A 19,872-nucleotide genomic window follows, 5' to 3' on the forward strand; every position below is an offset into this window, starting at 1 on the left:
CTTAAACCTAATGCTTCTTTAGTAGCTCTATAAGCTCTCAAATACATGTGTGTAGAAAACTGGTATGAATACACAATGCTGATAGATAATCCCAGTCCAGCATAGACTAAAGCATCAAAGCCTGTGTGTATGTGGGTGTGCTGCAGGGCTGATCCATTGTCATTGATAATTAAATAAAAACAGTGAAAGAAGGATGCAACTAGGCACTTTCCGGCGCTTCCCAAGCAGCATTACACACATGTATGCACACAAAAGCCGGCACACACAGCTCATACACAGTACATATTTAAACAGTGCTTGTTATAAAATGCAGTTCTCATGGCTAGACTTACATTTACATAAAGAGCTGCCATGCCACTTTAGTCCATCAGTGTCCACATAGTCTCCTTCTCTCTTGTAATTACACAGATGTGAGCCCCAAAAAAGATTTGAATCAAAATCATGTAATGTAATCAGCACAAGTTAGATGACACTTGACAATTGTGCCACAGTTGTTTTGATTGAAAACATGTGCTGTCTGTGCAGGCCCTTGTCAGACAGGACTATTATTACTCGCATGTGTCATTGTGATGTGTCGTGCAGCGTGCAGTCAAATCAGCTTGGTGAGATTCTGCACCATATTGAAAGTCTGTTTTGTGAAATGAAGCCTAAATGCTTACATCTGCAGTTAAAACAAAGGATTGTAGTATCACTCTAAAAATAACGTGTGGAGAAGACAGTAAACAGCAAATCCTAGTTTGCTCATAGATCGCAATAGATTTATAACTGCAGCATCAACTATGGCAGACCTGGGGGCCATTATGGGGACAAGTTGATAATGTATTCAGAGTCACAGCCGCTGTAATAATGTGTTGTGGATCAGCTTCTCCATTCAGATCCAGACACACAAGTACTATCTGATCACAGCTCATTCTTCACACTTGTGCACAAAGACTCCTTCTGGAAGCTGGCTATCACAGGTACTTACAAACTGCAAGCACTAGTAAAATGAATGGGCTGACAGGGAAGAATAAGATTTTTCATATATTTTCACTGTGTGGTGTAGAGCACATGTACAGCTTCAGGTAAATTCCCTTGACTACCCTCCCTGCACATCCTCCATTTACATACTCTGCTGTCATTCATATGGTTTTATGGAGGCTCATAATCTAAGAACATGATAGTAATAATTAACCTTGTGGTGATACAGCAAACTGTGAAATGATTTTGTACGGTTTACAAAGCTGCTGCAGTCCTGGGGCTGCATTTAAAATGGCTTCCAATCACAAATCTCGTACCTTTCATCCGATAGAATGTGAACACGACAAAGAAGGGTAACCTTGATTACCAGTAACAGATTATTTGCCACTTGAACACCTCGCCTCTGTATGAACAAGGGATTGATGATAGGACCATGGGCGCAGATTTGCAGCCACACTTCACATCTATCCATCATTAACATAGTGTTTGTATTATATTATCTAAGCACCCAGCAAAGTCACTGTGTACTGATCGCTTCATGCCACATATTTGCTCTCTGTAGACAGTGCACACCACGATAAATACTACAGTATAAGTGGGTTGGTACTGGCCAGGACTCAGTGCTCTCCACTCGAGTCAGTGAGCAGTGGGAGGTCCCGTCACTGCTGAGTGCACACAAATGCTCTGAAGTGGCCTATGATTATACTCAATTTTAGGCCATTCTCCATCCACAGTATTGGCATAATGTGTGGTGCAAAGATGAGAGACAAACAGAAGTCGCTGATAGGCCATACTTGGCTCAGCACGCACTGTTCCAGTCGACGCCAATAAAAGTGTCACGTTGGTGAATGGAAGCGGGAATAAACCACTTTTTAGCGTGTTTACCTGGGAGATAAAAGAGCTGGCTGTTGTGAGCTATAATCCTGTGTCCATTTGTGCTAAAAGTACAAAGAAAACAACCTCTTTGATCAAGTGCTTTTAGGTGGAAGTTAAGCCGAGGCGTCAATGCAACAGAGGCATTTCTGGAGTCACTTTGAGACTTTCAAATACATGCAGAAACTTTAGAGAGCCCATTTTAAAATACAGTCAAAAGTATGTGTGGCTGAGGATATTAAAGATTCAACAGTCACATCTTCTCCAGTTCACTCAATAAAACAGCACTGGTTTTGAGTCTCCCCAGCATTTCTAATTACAATATTCAACAGGGCCAATTTCCCCAACAAACCGACTGACAAAACCAATAATGTATTTACGAGGAAGTGCTTCATTAAATCTGTCGCAGCTGCCCTGGTGTCTTCTCACGGAAGTATGGCAGCCAATATGTGTCACTGGTCCTCCATCCACCACTATTCACTATTCACAACCACTTATATAAGCATATCGGTTAGAGTGTCTTGCCCAAAGATACAAAACAGTTTGAAGCTAGGATAGCACCGATGACGAGGACACTTCATAACAATTTACGAGATTTTTCACTCCACTTGTTCATTATGAATATGGAGATAGGCCATGCTTTATTAAGGAAATGTTCTATTTTATGGACTGGTTTATTAAATGGAGGGGTTTATAAATAAAATAAAAGCCAAACAATGTTTTTAATGCAAGCTTCAAACAATTATAACTGGTCATTATCGGCCATTGTTATGTGCATTTTAATCAGACTGCCCTGTTATTTGTATGCTAGTTACTCTGAGCGTTTATTGCTCCATTACATTATGAAGAGCACAGTGAAGCATGTCCGTCCTGTCCAACATGGGGGAGGCTCGTTCCTGCTTCACTATATACTATATACTGTTGGACCATTTCACTGTTCAGGTCACCGTGGTACATGGGGAGCCACAATGCTATTTAACAGCTATGGTTTCTGAATATACATCAATAATAAAAAAACAACAAAACAAAACAGTGGGATTTTGTCTTTGTGTCTGTTCTTGATGTATTACAGAGAAGAGCAGACTGTGATTACTGTCAAACTTTTTTCTGTAAGATACCTGAAACACACACCGAACCTTTCCTTTCTGATCGTTGCAGTGTGAGATGGATTTGAAAGAGGAACTTTTTTTCACTTCTTATAAACAAAGTACTTTTTTGCGCATCTGAAATATTCCCTGGCTCATGGCTTCAGAGTGGACTTTGAAGCCTGGTTCCATGTAAAAAGCAGATGGCTGTGAGCGAATGTTGGCATTGACTTTCTCTGTTCTCTTTTGCCACAGGAGAAGAGTTTTATGAGACGTCTCCCTATGAGCCCTTCCATTTCTCAGAGGAATTCCAGCTCGCCTCCATCATCTCAGGTATGTATCAGATACTTAAATGTGCAGTGTGTGTGCCAGGAGAGGATGAAGATTTCAAGATTTAATTTTACTGCACTATAGAGTCTTTATGTCTACTGTATTTTTAAAAAGTGTCCAGGTTAGCTTTCCCTAGTTTTGCAATTTTGGTAATGTTTAGAATTTTACTTGCTGGTTGGACACTTCCAGTCAAAAGTTTGGACACACGCTCTGTTTTTTTTTTCTGCATTTTAGATACATACAGAAGAAGTCAAACATATAATGCAAGATTTATGGAATTACGTAGCAATGACAAAAAAGTGAAAGTTAATTTTATATTCAAATCCTCAAAGTAGCCAACCTTTGCTTTGTCGACAGTACTGCAAACCCTTGGCCTTCTCTCAATGAGCTTCTTGATGAAGTCTCCTAGTTTTCACTTCACAGCTGTGCCGCGTCAGGGTCCAGAAATGCCAAGAGTGCAAACTAGGGTCCAAAGCAAAGGGTGGCCATTTTAATCTATAACAATATTTTGAGTTTTTTTGTTTTGTTTACTACATTCCATATGTGTTCATGCATACTTTTTATGCCTTTAATGAGAATCTACAATGGGAATAATCATGGAAATAAAGAAAGAACAAGTGAAAAAAGTGAAAAAGTGTGTCCCAACTTTTGAGTGGTAATGTATCTGTTACTTAGCAACCTTTAAACAAGTTTTATTAAACGAGGGCCAAAGCTCGTCTGATTTAAATAATAGCTATGATTGATGATTAAAATTATGACAACAGCTTTATTTTCTTAAACTGCAAGACAATTGTGTTTCTTGCACGTCCCTGCTGTTTGGATTGAATCTCGTGCACTGATGACGTAGAATTTGAAAGTGTACAATTATGATAAATATTTACCGCAGGTACTATCCCAACAAAAAAGTAATAATTATAAAAACCTAATTATGAAAACCTGCTTTATATACAACCTGTTCCAAAAGCTCGACTGGCTCTTTATGTAAACGCCCATGAGGTCAGCTATTTTTAAGCGTAACATCTCCACAGAGTCTGGTAAATCAGACATAGGACCTGGACTTGCTGTGAGGCATGCATGCTAACAACTGTGCCACTGTCGACTATGGAAAACAGAAAAGAGGAGGTACTTGGTTTTCACCTTAAATTGGCTCATGTGCATGACTGAAAGTAAAATGGCATTACAGGACTGCGATTTTCTGTCTGAAAACACATCTTACAGTTGTTAAAACAGCTCTGCACCAGTTCCTTACGTTGATATTTGTAAATAGTATGTATACATGTTTCGCATTACATGGCTTGCTCCTGGGTTTCCTCCTGTCTGTTGAAATGCCATATGCTCAGACCAGTGCATTGTGATTTAAACTGTGTGCATCAGTATGGGGACGCAGAGGTGTGAGGGAAATAGCCGCGCAAATTGGTTCCTGCTCTTTCAGATTAACACAACACAAGCACAAACGTGGTCAAGGCGAGGGAGCTGTGACCAATGCTACTTCAAACACACTCCCTCTTCCTGCCTATCTCTGTGTCTCATACAAGCAGCCCACACGAGCAGCAGCCGCCCTGATGGAGCAGAAGTCCTTGGTTATTCCATATATCTAACCTCATGCACGGGGCTTATGGCATTTGCTGCTTTTGGTGAAGATCTAGTGGATACGTTAGTGGAATACTTTTATATAACACACTTATTACATTCAAATGATTGAGTCATTGGCATCTTTATCTGTCCACATGATTTTCAGAGTTCTGAAAAATTGAGACTGTAGTCCTCAAAAGGACATGTAGGCTTCATTTTGATCTTGTAGTGCTGATAGTGATGATAATTGCCAATGCCTACATTCATTTATGGGTAATAGTGGAGTTTGTAAGAGGTGTGATTTGAGACGCACAAGAAGAAACATTTGTGTAGATAAGTGTATACTGTATTCTTCACTTTATCACTGAGATCTGGGGACCTTTTGCATTGTGGGGACAAAGGTAAATTCTTCAATATTATGTTGATGAGATGCTTTATAGTTAGAGGTAGTTTAATGAAGTGAATGTAAAATCAATACAACGTTCTCAAAAATATTGAAAACCCAATACATTTGTCACATTGTGAGGACTAAAATCTGTTTACACTTATGGGCATCTGCTGCTCTTATAGGGACAAAAATCACCTCCCCATGACATAAATCCTTTATTATTAGATCAGCAATATGATTTAAAGTTCAGATACAGGTTAAAAAAGGTTAAGATTAGAAAAGTGGTAACTAAACTTAGGATCAGTCTCCAGGAAATGAATGTCCCCACAAAGTATGTAAACCTATAACGCGTGTGTGTGTGTGTGAAGTGAAGATAAAGATAAGGGGATAATATAAACTGCTAAATGACAGTGGCACAAGAAAGAGCAGCAGAACATTCAAGTATGTTGGAGACAGCAATGGCTCAAATTGATTGGGAGAGAAGCGACGCGTGACCGACCGTTTGAATCCAGTGTGTGTGTGTGTAAAAGAGACTCACCGCACATCAACCAAACAAGTGTGGGCTGACATAACTTACACAGAGAAACTGGTACATGTCAAACACTAAAACACTGAGTGTCAAAACTATAACCTTTTATTTTATATGACATGTATCAACACGTTAGCTTTGTCCCTCCTTAACGACGGCACAGTGCCTCTGCTGTTTGTCACTGTTAATAATAACTTATGCAAAAATGTGCAAGTGGCAGAAATGAACTGAATACATGGAAGATGTATAGTTCAAACACTTCTTGTAGCATTAAAAGAACAACAAGTTGTATTATCTTTAAAGATAAAAGATGCCTCCACAGGGATTGCCACAGCAGATTGTTGCATGGTGATTTGTGCAAATTTATCCTGTAAGACCTATCCTTGGGTTTTAGAATGATGAAAAATTAGGACCGTTGCCATAGCAATTAATTTGAATAGTGAAAAGTCCTCAAAATGTTGTCTATAGAAACTGAAACCCATGATTACAACTGTAGTTTCTAAATAAGAGAGCACTGATGTGGATTGTTTCACCATTTTGATAATTTGTGTACTGCAAAACTATAATTTTTGCTAATACTAACCTGCAATTATACTCACCAAGTCACCAAGTCACTTAGACCACTCAAAGTCTCTCTTTTACCACGGTATGATTTAAAAAAAAGCATTTGTACACTCAGTCAACTCTTTGACTTCAAAAGTAAAAGCGACTCCTATCTTTCCATTAGTGTCTCCACATAGAGTGAAAAAGAAGTTAAATCATGTTGTTTGTTTTGCCCATGTTGTTGGCTGGCCATCACAGTGTTATTGTGTGTGCTCACTTAGCTCTGACAGATCACTTTAGCTCATGATGAGGCTCATCACTCCAGACAAATGCCTCTCCTCTCCATTCCTCATCTGCTGATGTTTATCTGTGCAAGGCTTCATCACATCTGCATTCATTAGACCACTGTGGGTGTCAGCTGCAGCCATGTCCCTCAATATCCACTGTCCAAGCAGCCACTCAGAGCCTGTCTGTAGCTGTTCCAAGCACCATCCATCTACATACACGGCACCGTTCTGCAATTCTTCTTATTCCTGGCAGATAAGATAAAATGAGTATTTGTAAGATCACAGTCACAGGAAGACAAGGGCACTGAGGAGGAGAATATGGAAGAGAATTGAAGAAAGACAAAAGGAAATGTGAGATGCTGCAGGCAGGGACAGTGTGTGTGTGTGTGTGTGTGTGCATGCTTATGTGTGTGTGTATATGTGTGTTTGCGCGAGAGCAGATAAGCTAACCACAGGGGAACACACACTACCCACACAGCCGCATCTTTGTATCTTTGTGATAGTACGGTCACTTCTACTTTTTTACCATAGGGGAACATGATATTAGATACATTATATATTCTGTTAGTTGTATATAAGGTCTACCAGAAGGTGTTTTGCTCATATTTTAGTGTACATGGTGCCTGCTTCTCAGTGTATGACAGGTGAAGGTGAAATGGAGAGCAGTGATTATTGTGTTACCATAGCACCCAGCTGAGATTGGCATATGCCGTTTTTTTTTGTTTTTTTTTTTTTTTTCCTCTGTGGACAGTTTGTGAGGTTCTGGAGATACAAGCATCTTTGAAATAATGATGTATCAAAGAATATAATATTTGTAGCACGATTTCACCACAGGTTGTCTCAAATAACTGAAAAAAGCAAAAAACAAACAGACAGTACATAAAATATCACATCCAGAACATCCAGAAAAGTGTAATTTTCTCAGCTGTATCTCAAAATGTAAAAGAAAAAATGTATTCCATGGGTTCAGTAAAGCATAAAGTAGATCAGCTTATACTACCACAATCACATTTTATCATTGTATCATGAACATTTCAAATACATAATAATAAATGTTGGTATATTAGAGTGACATAAAACAACAAATATAAAAATTATGCATATTTAGTTGTGAAAATGTGTTGTGAGAAAGTTTGTCGATGTGTGGTGCGTCTACAGGGAGTCTAGTGTGAGTAAGGGGCAAATATCTCCCACTGCTGCCCCCTGTGGTTCAGTTCAGTGATGAGGTGAATAACAGTATTATAAGAAGTTCGACTGCAGGATCTGAGCTCCGGCAGAACTCCTGATGTAGCACACATGAGTCATTAAACTGGATGTGAGACGTATTCAGCGTGTCACCTCAATGTCAAACCCACTGAGCACTCCACCGCCTGTTCCCTGTCACCAAACTCTCCTGCATAATTGCACTCCATGTGAAAGTGGTATGTCAGAGGAAGTACAGGAGAACACCATTTTACATTCTGAGTCAAATTAGCTACCGATCTGCAGTACAAAAAGTAAGAATTGTACTTTTTGGGCAATGGATGTGCAGGTGTTGGTGAAAGCGTTATTCCAAATGTGTTATATGAAATAAACTAACATTTTGGTCAATATGGTGATAAAAATCCAACTGTGATCTGATCCCTGTAACAGTATGTTCATATTGTGATTCACTATTCTTCTACTCAATGCAGCTGCTCAAACACACTTTTCCCACCCACTCCTATTATTTAATCGCTGTGAGTGAGAACTTAATTTAACCGATCACAGTGAAGTGTGAATGCTCAAAAGAAGTATCTGTCTTTATTTACCCTTAAAGGCAATAGTGTAGATGAATCGTTATAAGATTTAAATTGCAATCTGGCTCCGAGAAGATCGTGATATTATTTTTTTGCTCTCCCCAAGCTCCAAGCCCACACTGAGAAGAGGCATCTGAAACTAAATCTGCCCATCATTGCTCCATAAACCCTTTTGTGTTCTTTTGTATGAAAAGAAAAATACAAAATCTGTCAACTGGACAAAAAAGTTATGGGAGTGAAGACGTTTCACTGCTTCTTCAGTTCTGGTCAGAGGAGCTAACTTCAGTTGAAGGGAGGAGATAACTACACTGAAACTAAAAACACATATTATTTACAGCTCCTGTTTGGAGGCTAGGTATATTGAGCTTAGATGAGCAACAAAACGTCTTCACTCCTACAACTTTTTTGTCCAGTTGACAGATTTTGTATTTTTCTGTTACTATGAATCACACCTGGACGATTGAGACATTACACACACACATGTTCTTTTATATGTTTTTTTTTGCATTCCTAATTTCTAAAGTGCTCATAGGTACACCACTGAGTCCACTGATTGCTCTTATACCTCTCCCCTTCCAACTACAGGCTTCAAATAAAGAGTTTGTGATGCTGTAGTACAAATATTAGTTTTTGTTTGTCAGCAGTGTGGAGCAGAGTTGAGATTTCTACAGCTCTCTAACCAGTACGAGCGTCTGGCCCCTGTTCAGTGCCTATGATTCTTTTTCCTTCATTCAGCTCGTTTCCTCTTCCCTCTGTCACATCCCACTCCGCATCTCATCCCACTCCGCAACCCCCCCGCCCCTCCTTTCTCTCTCTCTCTTCCTCTCTCCTGCCTTTGACCTTGTTAGATCATGTCTCTCTGATGTGTGTGTGTGTGTATTGACAGTGGACACTGGAGCTGCGTGTGTGTTAATAAAACATTATATGAGCCAATAGTGTGTGTGTGTGTGTGTGTGTGTGGGGGGGTGTGTGCGCGAGTGTGTGTGTGCGCGAGTGTGTGTGCGCCGAGTGCACAGAGCCCACGGCAGCGCTTTGTGTGTGCATCCAGTTGAGGCTGTGTGTGAGGAAGATAACACGACAACCTGGGGCATCTCTCTAATTGGCCCACACTTCTGCCCTGGATACTTGCTCTCTTTTTTCCCTGTGTACATATATATTTCTGTTCCTTTTCAAAAAGCATACTCCTACTAGCACTACCACTGTGCATGTGTGGGAGAGACAGGGAGGAGAAGGAGGGAGGAAGATGAGAGAAGGGGCCTCAGGTTTGAAGGGTTAAACTGTGAGTTTGGCTACTATTAAGCTGATTTATCTGTATCTAAAGGTGCATTTGCAGAGCTTTGAAAATGTGTTGCAGCTACAGAGCTGCGTGTATTACAGTATTATAATAAACTTGTCATGGTATGAATCTGAGTATATAGTTTCAGTATCGATTAGCATTTGGATATAAATATATTTTCAAGTATTTCAGGCAGAACAAAATACTATCTGTGTAATGGTAATGTTTTATTGAGTATTGTTTTTTACGAGTCACATTTAATCAGATATATTCATTAATTTATTATTTAGGTAAGTCGAGAGAAGTGAAGCCAGAGATGTTAAGAATAAACAGATCATATCTCATATCCCTCATTTCTCGGAGGTACAGCCAAAACAAGTTAAACTCAAAGTGTCAAAATATGGTGCAAACCTTCAGATTACGTTCACAGTCAGTTATATTTCATTCAATCGTTGTAACATCAATACATCAGGTGTGTTTCACGTGGCTCATGTCATGGATCATGGTTTGTTTCAGTGTTTCCCATGTTTTCCCATCTTATTTTGATAGTTCATGTGTTTTAATTTGACATGTGTCCTGTGTGCTTGTGTTTTTGAGTTGTACTTCCTGTCTGTTGTTCGTCATGTGTTTCACCTGTTCCTCATTTTCTTGTGTATTGTGTGTGTGCGTGTACGTTTCCCCTTGTCCTTTGTTGATGCATTGTCATTGTCTTGTCCTTCTGTCAGTTCATTTTTTGTTATTGCTTGAGTTTGGGCCATTTTGGTGCTTTTTCCGTTCATTGAAGTATTATTATTTAGTAGTTTTGCATTTTGCTGTCTTATTTTGACCTCCATGTGACACAAACTATTTTTGTTGTTTAAAAAACCCCCACTAACTTGCAGAATCAAAGGACTTCCCAAGTTTCCTTCCATAAATAAACATAAATCAATATAAATTCAATTCAAAATAAATCATTGTTGTGTTTTCATAAAGTCTGTCAATCATTGTGACTAAGTAGGTTTATGTGTCACAGTTTTACTTTGGATCCAAAAGCAGCACGCAGTAGTTTAGCTGTTAATTGTCCAGGCTAGTAATCAGGTAAATGTGGTAAGTATCAGGCTGCACGTAGAGGATAGGTAGGGGACAGGGTGGGGACAGGGTGGGGACAGGCAGGCAGCTTCCAAAAATAATGACAGAGGCCCCGGAGTAGTATCAACAACAAACTGGCAATGAGCGGATGAAAAAAACAGACTTCTTCTTACTGCCGGTAATGAGGGAAAGTGGATCCAGGTGTGCCAGCTGTCAAATCACGTAGACCGACGCCCAGGTGAGAGGAGAGACAGACAACACGGGAAAGGAGGGTTAGACAGGAGGGAAAACAGCAGCAGGAAGGATCCTTACATGACGGTCACTTTGCCACTTATTTATTTGCCATTCATTCTCCAACAGACATGCAATCCCAGGTTCTGTTTTATACTACAGTTAAATTATCACACAACACATTGTTCAGTTAAATATTCTTGATTTGCTACAGTGGTTTAAAGTAAATACAGCATACACTTATACTTAGCTGGTTCACAATGTGGTCCACTCCAAACAAAGAGTCATTTTTACATGTTTATATTGTTTGGTTGAGGTCATGGGCCCGACGATGTTTGGAGTTATTTGAGTTTTCTGTGTATTCCATTCTCTATTTTGATTTATGTTTACTTGTGTTCATAGTTTTATATCAAACACTATTTATCGGGACTTTAAACATGTAATTACCTTACCTTTCAACACTTTCGAGTGATTAAGTATAAAAAGGGCCTGTTTGAGCTCATTGCGGGAGAACCTTCAGTGCAGACGTGTGCGTATGGTTGTTTTTCCTGTTTTGTTATGTTGAACTTAATTTTATTTTGTGATTACAACCAAAGTCATCTCTTTTTTTTAAAATAAATTCAGTCTTGTGAGACACTTGTTTTAAGTCTGCCTCTTACTCTGACCACTTTGTATCACCTTCTGCACTACAGTTTTACATTTGAATGAAATCATTATAACAAAGATGAACTGAAAGTTATGACGGTATGATGAAATTTACAAAGAAAATGTGAAATTTCCTCCAGGCAACTTTAAAGTTTGTATTCAGGTTCTGTATCACTCTCTCTCACATCTTACATGTTTAAAAAAAATCTATTTAAATTCATTATGGGTATTTTACTGATTGCATTTGTTTTACTATAGTCTTAATGTGCCATCAGTGCTTGCTCTGAGGTGGCCTGCAGTGCTTTCATTTGACAGGAGTTTAGTTCAGACAATATTCATTTGTTTGTGTGTATAATGTTGTGTCGTTATCACATGAAGATAGGTACATTATAGTTATCAAAATATCATGTTAACACTAATGAACCATGAACAACTTGGCTCTGCGTATTTCAGATATGCATTTTGCTTGAGTCTCACTGTCAGGTTCACATTAAAGCAAATGGTGTCAAACAGTGTACACGTATTAGCATGTACTCTTGGGAGTTCATCTGAAGTACAACAGTTTGAGGCAAATCTTTGTGTTTTAAAAGACAAGTTTAGTTTAAGATCTTTTATCCTAGCAGCATTGTTTAATGTTTTTGGAAAGGGTTTGGGTAAAGTCTGAGTTTTTTCGTACTTTGTTATGTTTAGTTATTTTTGTGATCTAAAATAAAGGAAAAAATTGTAAAATATATCCAGACATGAAGACCACATTGTTGTGGTCACACAGCCTGTAGTGTAGACAATCCTTTTCCCTTATTGAACACATGCCCCTTCAGTGGGTGCTCTGCTCTGAACTGTTTTGTCCTGTTTGCAGCCTCTGTTGTTAAGGTACAATCATGGCAGTGAAATGCATTATGGGGAGTAAGCTTGACTGAAGTCCACATCGCTCTATAGAAGTGGTTGGTGAATGCTAATACTGGACAGGGTTTTATCATCTATCTTTACCATAATGTTGCTAAGAAATATAAAAGATTATTGCTCCTCTCAAAATGAACTGGCACAAGCGGCTGTATGCTGTTGCTGCAATATTCACTCTCTATTGGCCAGAAAATAACTGTATAGCACTTTATATGGGGCATGGTAGAGGCACAAGGGCTGTAGTGGCTGTAGTTGCTCTCTCCTCCAAATAGGTTTGCTAAATAGGTAATGTCATTTTTCCCAGAGTAGGAACTTGCTTCGGGGGTATGGTGCAACAGGTACAGAGCCTTAAGAGATGGAAGGTCATCTTCTCAGCAGAGCACACAATGCACTGTAGTGTCTTCAGGGCGTAAAGCTCCAGGTTGTTTTATCCTTTAGGCGGACTCTTTGCCGATGGCTTGAGGTGTTGGCTAGAGGCGTACTCTTTCTCCTGCTCAAGGAGAAGAGCAGGGGAGAGAGTACACAGCCCTGTGGAGATCCTGTGCTCATAGTCCAAGTGTCTGAGACATTCTTTTCCAAATGCACACGCTGACTCTGGTTCATCAGGAAGTTGGTGATCCATATGTAGGTGGAGTTGGGCACATTCATAGCTTGTCCTGGAGCAGAGCAGAAAGAATCCTGTAGAATGCAAAATTGAAGTCCACAAATAGGATCCTGGTATAGGTTTGTGTTCATTAGTGATGTAAAGGTAGATTTTACCACATTTATGAATTAAACTAAATGTCATGGCTTGGAGTGCTGTAACTTTAAGGCACACACATTTTGTGTCTCATAATAAGTGTTAAATTGATTTTCTCTTTTCTCATTTCTGTCTCTTTTCACCAGACTCATCTTTGCAAAAGGCAAGCCCCTGCTCTGAAGCGGGGAAACCCTGTAACCCCTGTCTGGATGCTGCTAAAGCCTGCAATCTCAATGACACCTGTAAACGACTACGGTCCAGTTACACCACGATCTGCTCTAAAGCCACACCCCCTCAGCCTTCTCTGGCCAATCAGGAGCCCTGCAGCCGGAAACGCTGCCAAAAGGTATGAACATGTTTATAATGTCCATCCACAGGTTTCAGAGCAATGCAAAATGGTGACTATTGCCATAGTGATCAACAATTCAAATGAAAATTTTATACCTTTCATTTAAAGGTATTCATTTATAATTGTTTGAATCTGTGTTTTTAATTCTATAATTATTATTATTTTTAATAATAATAATAATTTTTAATTTATAATTATTATGATTATTCAATCTGTGTGTCTAATGTTATGACAGTATTACATCTTATGGCCTTGAAATGATTGTCCTCTGCTTGCAGGCCCTGCGTCAGTTTTTTGAGCGGGTGTCATGGGAGCTGAGCTATCCCCTGCTGTTCTGCTCCTGCCGGGACCAGGCCTGTGCTGAGAGGCGCAGACGCACCATCATCCCCGACTGCTCGCACCAGGAGAGACACAAGCCCAGCTGTCTGGACCTGCAGCAGCTCTGCCGCTCTGATGCTCTTTGCAGGTCAGCACTGCTCGCTCTGTCTGTCACACACACTACGCTCACACTACACTCACACAGGACTCCTGTTTCACTATTGATCATCCACTGAGAGAACTAATCAAATGTTATAGAACAAAGGACAAAATGTCACAACACTGGGTTTGATCTCCTTTAAGTATCAGTCTAATACCACCACCTTCTTTATGATCAGATGCAGTTTATGTGGGTTTTGTGACAAAGATATATATATATATATATATATATATATATATATATATATATATATATATATATATATATATATATATATATATATATATATATATATATATATATATATATATATATATATATATATATATATATGCTGTAATAATATACGCTGATCAATTCAGTGTATTCCATCCTATGGGTTGGGCTTGATGTCACAGCTCGCCAGTTGTCTTGGTTCATAGTATTTCTGATCCACATAGTTCAATCATGACTAGCTATCCATCCTCTCCTAGGTGGCTGGCCGTAATGTTTGTTTCTTACCAGGATGTGCCTTGGTGTAGCACACACCTTGCTGTCATAGCATTGGAGCCATTGTCTTTTATATGATTTTTTCTGCCTCTCCTGCTGTTCTAGACTTTGAGCACTTAAGGAGTGGTTAGCCATTGCTGACACCCTGACAGGCAGGGCTGCCCTAGGTCTCTAGAGTACACAGTTGTCATATTTGGTGTGGACATAACATTAGTATTTAGGTTTAAATGAAAAAAATGACATAAGTGTTGACTTCATAATTTTTTTTTTAATAGGTAAGCAAACTAATTAACTTTTCTACACTGTACATTCAAATTTGTACCTTGTACCACTGTTCATTTAAAAATCCCTAATCCCAGCTATTTTAATGTCAGCCCATCACTGAAAATGTGATATGGTATTTGACTTTTAGTTGGCTCCATTCCAGGACATCATGATGATGAGAGAGCATTTTAAAGGGTCTATATGAAATTACACTATCTGAGAACCATCCATCCATTTTCTGACACTTATCCGGGGCTAGATCTCAGGGGCAGCAGGAACTCGCAGATTTCCCCACCCCAGACACTTCCTCCAGCTCCTCTGGTGGGACCCCAAGGCGTTCCCAGGCCAGCTGAGAGACGCAGTCCCTCCAGCGAGTCTACCCCAGGGTCTCTTCGGTCATTACCCAAAGCCCATGACCACAGGTGAGGGTAGGAATGTAGATTCCAGTCAATAAATCACGAGCCTTACCTTTAAGCTTTACCACAACAGTCCAATACAGCGACTGCATCACTGCAGATGCTGCACAAATCTTCCTGTCAATCTCACAATCTATCCATCCTTCACTCGTGAATAAAACCCCGACATACTTGAACGCCTCCACTATCTGAGAACATATTGTAAAACTGATTTCATACTAACTTTCCCATAAAACATGTAGTTTTGCAGTTGAACACTGCCTGACTCCCACTGCTCTAGTTCATTATAAATTGATTTGTATTATTTGGAGTGTGGCCATGCAAATGCAAATTAGTGAAGATGCAATGCAGTAGTGTGCGGCAGCTTTTATGGGTAAGCAAGCCCGGGTGGACATCAATATTTAGTCGATAACAATTTAATAACGGCACTTTCTATGCCAACTACATAGCAAATTAGTATATTTATTTATACTGACATATTAAATGCATCTATTCTGAGCCATTTTGGAGTCAAATCAGAGAATCTTCCACCTACATAATTTATTTATATTTGTATATTTTAGACAGTATTGGACACCCTATTTGTACAAACAGGGCTGGTCAATGGGCATATTCTGCCCCAGTCGCTGTCACTCCACAGCTCTGTCCGGATCCTCCATTTCACACAAATTAGTCCTGAAACTATCTTACTGGTTTATTACACGACTGCCTGTTTTTAACTAAGATCTTATCATTAAAAACGCAAAGCTACAAACAATGACTTGCCGCTAAAAGCAAGTTAATTTTAGGCACATGCACACTTATTAGAAATCTCCTCAATTGTTCAGTTTCTCTGTGGGTTTATCGTGGGTTTATTCAGCAGTGTTTGTGCCTGCCGTGGTTCTCTATACGCATGTCCAAGCCTCTAAAATAACCTGCTGGCCCCTCTGGTTGTAAAAGCACAGGACGACAACACAAGTTAATAAGAAACTGACCCGCTCAGTGACCATTCGGGTGTACTAAAGGACACTGTGCTTCAAACAGGCAGAAGTGAAGGGAAGATGGGATTATTTGGATAAAATTTGTAACTATTTAATTATACTTTTGACACACAATGATTTTAAATTTCATTGGCTTGATTGCTCTGACTGCACACCACTGATGCAATACTTAAGATGTCTTTGCTATTCCTCTAAGCTTTATATTTAAGAACCTTACTCCAGTGATGTTTCAGTGTTTTTATTGGTGTTTGTTTGAAAAATAGTTTTCAATTCCAAAGATACTCCAGAAATAAGGCTGTATTCATTGGAAATCTATTCAGATTTTGTAGTTTGCTTGTAGAAAGGACTTTGAATTACCAAGCAAATGTAACAGTTTTACATTTTGCACTTGAAATCAGTATGTAAATGCAGGAAGAACAGGTGACGATGATTAAATGGTGTGTTGATGGAAGATGGAACAGATGTAGGGGCTGTCCTGCTTCATGACAAATCTAGTTAAATGTCATCCGTGGATTAAGCTGTGAAATAGAGCGATAGTCATGCCTTTTGTCTCAAACCTGCAGTTTATCTGGAACTGTCTTCTGTTGTCTGTGCTGCATTTTCACTTTGAGTAAGGCCCTTTTTTAAGTTTGATGCTGTTCGAGTACTTTTAGCTTTTGGATGTTTGTGTTTGTACTCACTCACTGTATGTGTTCATTTTCTTTAATGTATAGGCTATAGGTTTGTGGTTAAATTTTGAGAAAGTTAGCTTAAAATTCAAAATTTTAAGGGGGCTGGGCACCAAATCTCGATTCCAAGTAGGAACCCACCAAAAAGGTCTGGTATGAACTGGCACCAAAAAACACTGTGCTGGTTTATCATACTGGTAAAACAGAAGAGGTAAAGAAACTCATTAGGTCTTCAGTGTGCTGCTGCAGTCTGCAGTATCTGCGTAAAGTTGAAGTCAAACAAATATTATGAACCAAACTTCACCAAAATCCTCCTTGTAAATTTCCAAGTATATGTATACATTTCCATTGTGCCGTGTGTGTGTGTAAAGATGCTGCCAAAGAGTGTGCATAAAGGTTGTCACAATCATCCTCCATGTGGAGAAAGCAAAAGTGAAGCTTCAGCGTGTGTAAGTCAGATGTACAGGGACGTGCACAGATGTTTTGAGGGGCAGGTGCTCCAAGAAAAAAGGGCCTTTTTCCATATTTCCATATCACTTAAAATTAACCTATCCACAGCTTTTAAAAGTAAACAAAAATTATTTTGCTTTGAGATTACTTTTAGGTGTGTGCCTGCTGAGATTTAGCTGCAAAGCTTTGTACGTAGATGTATGAGCCAAGGGACCAACAAGAATATTTTTAAAATGAGAGCAATAAAGCAAAAAAAGAAACATCTGATGGGGCCTGGGGTCCCTTCCCCAGGAGCTTTTGATAAAAATCAGTGTAATTTCCTGTAATCTGGGGTGTTTTAGGTGAAGAAATCCTATTTTTTAGCAGTCTGATGCAGAATAATGGGATATAAGTTCACTACTTTTCTCCAAGAATCAAAACATGCAGTTGTTTCTTAGACTATAACATCTGGCCTACTTTTATACCATACTTGTCATTAACTCCTATTTTAGAAAGACTGATCATTTGGTTCTCTGTGGTTCCCTGTGCTTCCTCCCTGTGCTCCGCCCCTGCTCTCCAGCGCACTGAGCACAGCTACTGTCTGAACAGCAGCTTGAGTCTGGACTGTGGACAAACGCTCCAGAGAATAGTCACAGTCACAGTCCAGTCTAAAATGTCTTTATGTTCCTACAGTCTTTGATTTGGCGCCATGTGCTGTTAAGACACACGTGGAGTCTGAAGCTGCGACAGGCAGATGCACATGAGGAGAAGCAGGACAGAGTGGAGCGAAGTGACATGACATTCTTTTATTGCTGAGTGTTTAAAACAACTTTTACACATTTGCTGTCTTCATGAGGTAAATGTTAAACCTAAAAATGTGTTGACTACAAGGGCATTTTAGGCAAAGGGGCAGGTGCCTGAGCACCACCTGGGCCCTATCTGTGCATGTCCCTGCAGCTGTGGTTCTGGTTCATGTGTTTGCACATTTGTTTTGAGTTTTATGTAAACGGTCATACAGTACTATGTTTTAAAAATTAGGAATTAACATGGGTATAATGTAATACAAAGATTTAAACACGGAAAGCAAAGGGAGGAGAGACTCGTAACATGTTAATATGTTTCAGGAAAATATAGCATTTTCAAAACAATAAAAGGAAACATGGTGATCTAAATATGTTATGTATTAGCAATTAATACCCCATAGAAATAAAATACCCCCTCTTTAAGATTCTAAATTTAAAGAAAAAGCCATATACAAAATAATACAGCCAATTTAGAGAAACAACACCTACGCCTATTTAGTTGTTGTGCTGAGGTGACCTGTGCCGTGTAGAGAAGCCCTTCAGTCTGTGCTTTAGATGTTAAATTGGGAACAAGTTTGCCTGGTCTCTCCTGTGGATACACTGTGTGTAATGTGGCCCCATATACTGCCGTTTAAACAAAGAAAATGACACGTGTAAGAGGAGAGTAGAATATTATTAGGTGAATATATGCATCTACAAGACACAGAGAAGCAAATGGAATAAATCAATACACACTACCAAGAAAGGAACAGCAACTTCTATTACTGAAAAAACAACACATACACACACAAAAAACATGAACTCAAGTTCGACAACAACCTGTTTGGGCAGTGGGCTGGCGGGCAGTCACGTTTTATTGGGTATCAAAAGAATTCAAAGGATGTTCACAAGGATTTAGCCTCCATTAACCTCCAGTGGAGACTCCTCCAGGTCCGGAGGGTCTGCATAGCCTCAGAGGGCAGCTCATCCCTGACTGTGCAGAAGCAGGACCTGCGCTCAGGGGGCCATAATGACTGACACACAGTGTAATTAAATGTTCTCTTTGCCACAAGTAATGTATAATAACCCACTGAGAAGTCTGAAAGGTTTGTGACTGAAGCTCTTTTATGTGAAGCTGAAGTCATAATGAGTGCAGTCTCACCTAGTGCCCCAGAGTTTCATGTGTGAGGGACACACTCTTTAAGGGTTGAAAGCACTATGGAACAGCATTCATTGACTGTTTGTGTAACCATCGTATTGTCTATAGTCTGACTGTAGCCTCCCTCAGCCTGTCAGATCCTCTTAGTCTGTACAGCAGTTTAAAAACCCACCTCTTCTCTGTGGCATTTGGTTCTAGCTGGGCTGGAAATCTTGGTGTTTTATTGTTTTATTGCCTATGTGTCTTTTTTATGTATATCTGTTTTTGTTTGTAGTTGTTTGTGTGAAGCACTTTGGACAGGTTAAATTGTACTTTAAATGTGCTATATAAATAAAATTGAATTGAATTGACTTTGGCCACACATGTTGTCCTATGCATTTCTGATTATTTGTAGTTGTGGCTTTGGATTTATGGGTTGAACCAAAAGACCAAAGATTTAGTCTCACATTTATTCCTTCGTTTTAGTTATTTTAGATTATAGCATAGTGTTATAGTCAAAATGTCTCAGCCAGTATATTCACTTTTGAACTCAGCTCAAACAGAAGATGGGATCAGAAAAGATGTAAGCCAGTATACAAGAAACCTCAATTAAAATATCTGAAATCCAAATGTCCATTTAGTAAACCTCAGTGTCTTTGTGCATGTGTTAAGCTG

General features: G+C 39.4%; 1 protein-coding gene across 1 annotated transcript in view; it reads left to right on the forward strand.

Moving 5' to 3' along the window:
- gfra2b (GDNF family receptor alpha 2b) overlaps positions 1 to 19,872 on the forward strand; it is a 45,520-nt gene that overhangs the window by 11,381 nt on the left and 14,267 nt on the right. Inside the window, exons 3-5 of the mRNA XM_055231943.1 lie at positions 3,174 to 3,251; positions 13,351 to 13,550; positions 13,832 to 14,019. Of these exons, the coding sequence (XP_055087918.1) occupies positions 3,174 to 3,251; positions 13,351 to 13,550; positions 13,832 to 14,019 (466 nt within the window). The remainder of the gene's footprint in view (positions 1 to 3,173; positions 3,252 to 13,350; positions 13,551 to 13,831; positions 14,020 to 19,872) is intronic.

This window comes from Periophthalmus magnuspinnatus, chromosome 23, assembly GCF_009829125.3.
Source record: "Periophthalmus magnuspinnatus isolate fPerMag1 chromosome 23, fPerMag1.2.pri, whole genome shotgun sequence".
Taxonomy (NCBI): Eukaryota; Metazoa; Chordata; class Actinopteri; order Gobiiformes; family Gobiidae; genus Periophthalmus; species Periophthalmus magnuspinnatus.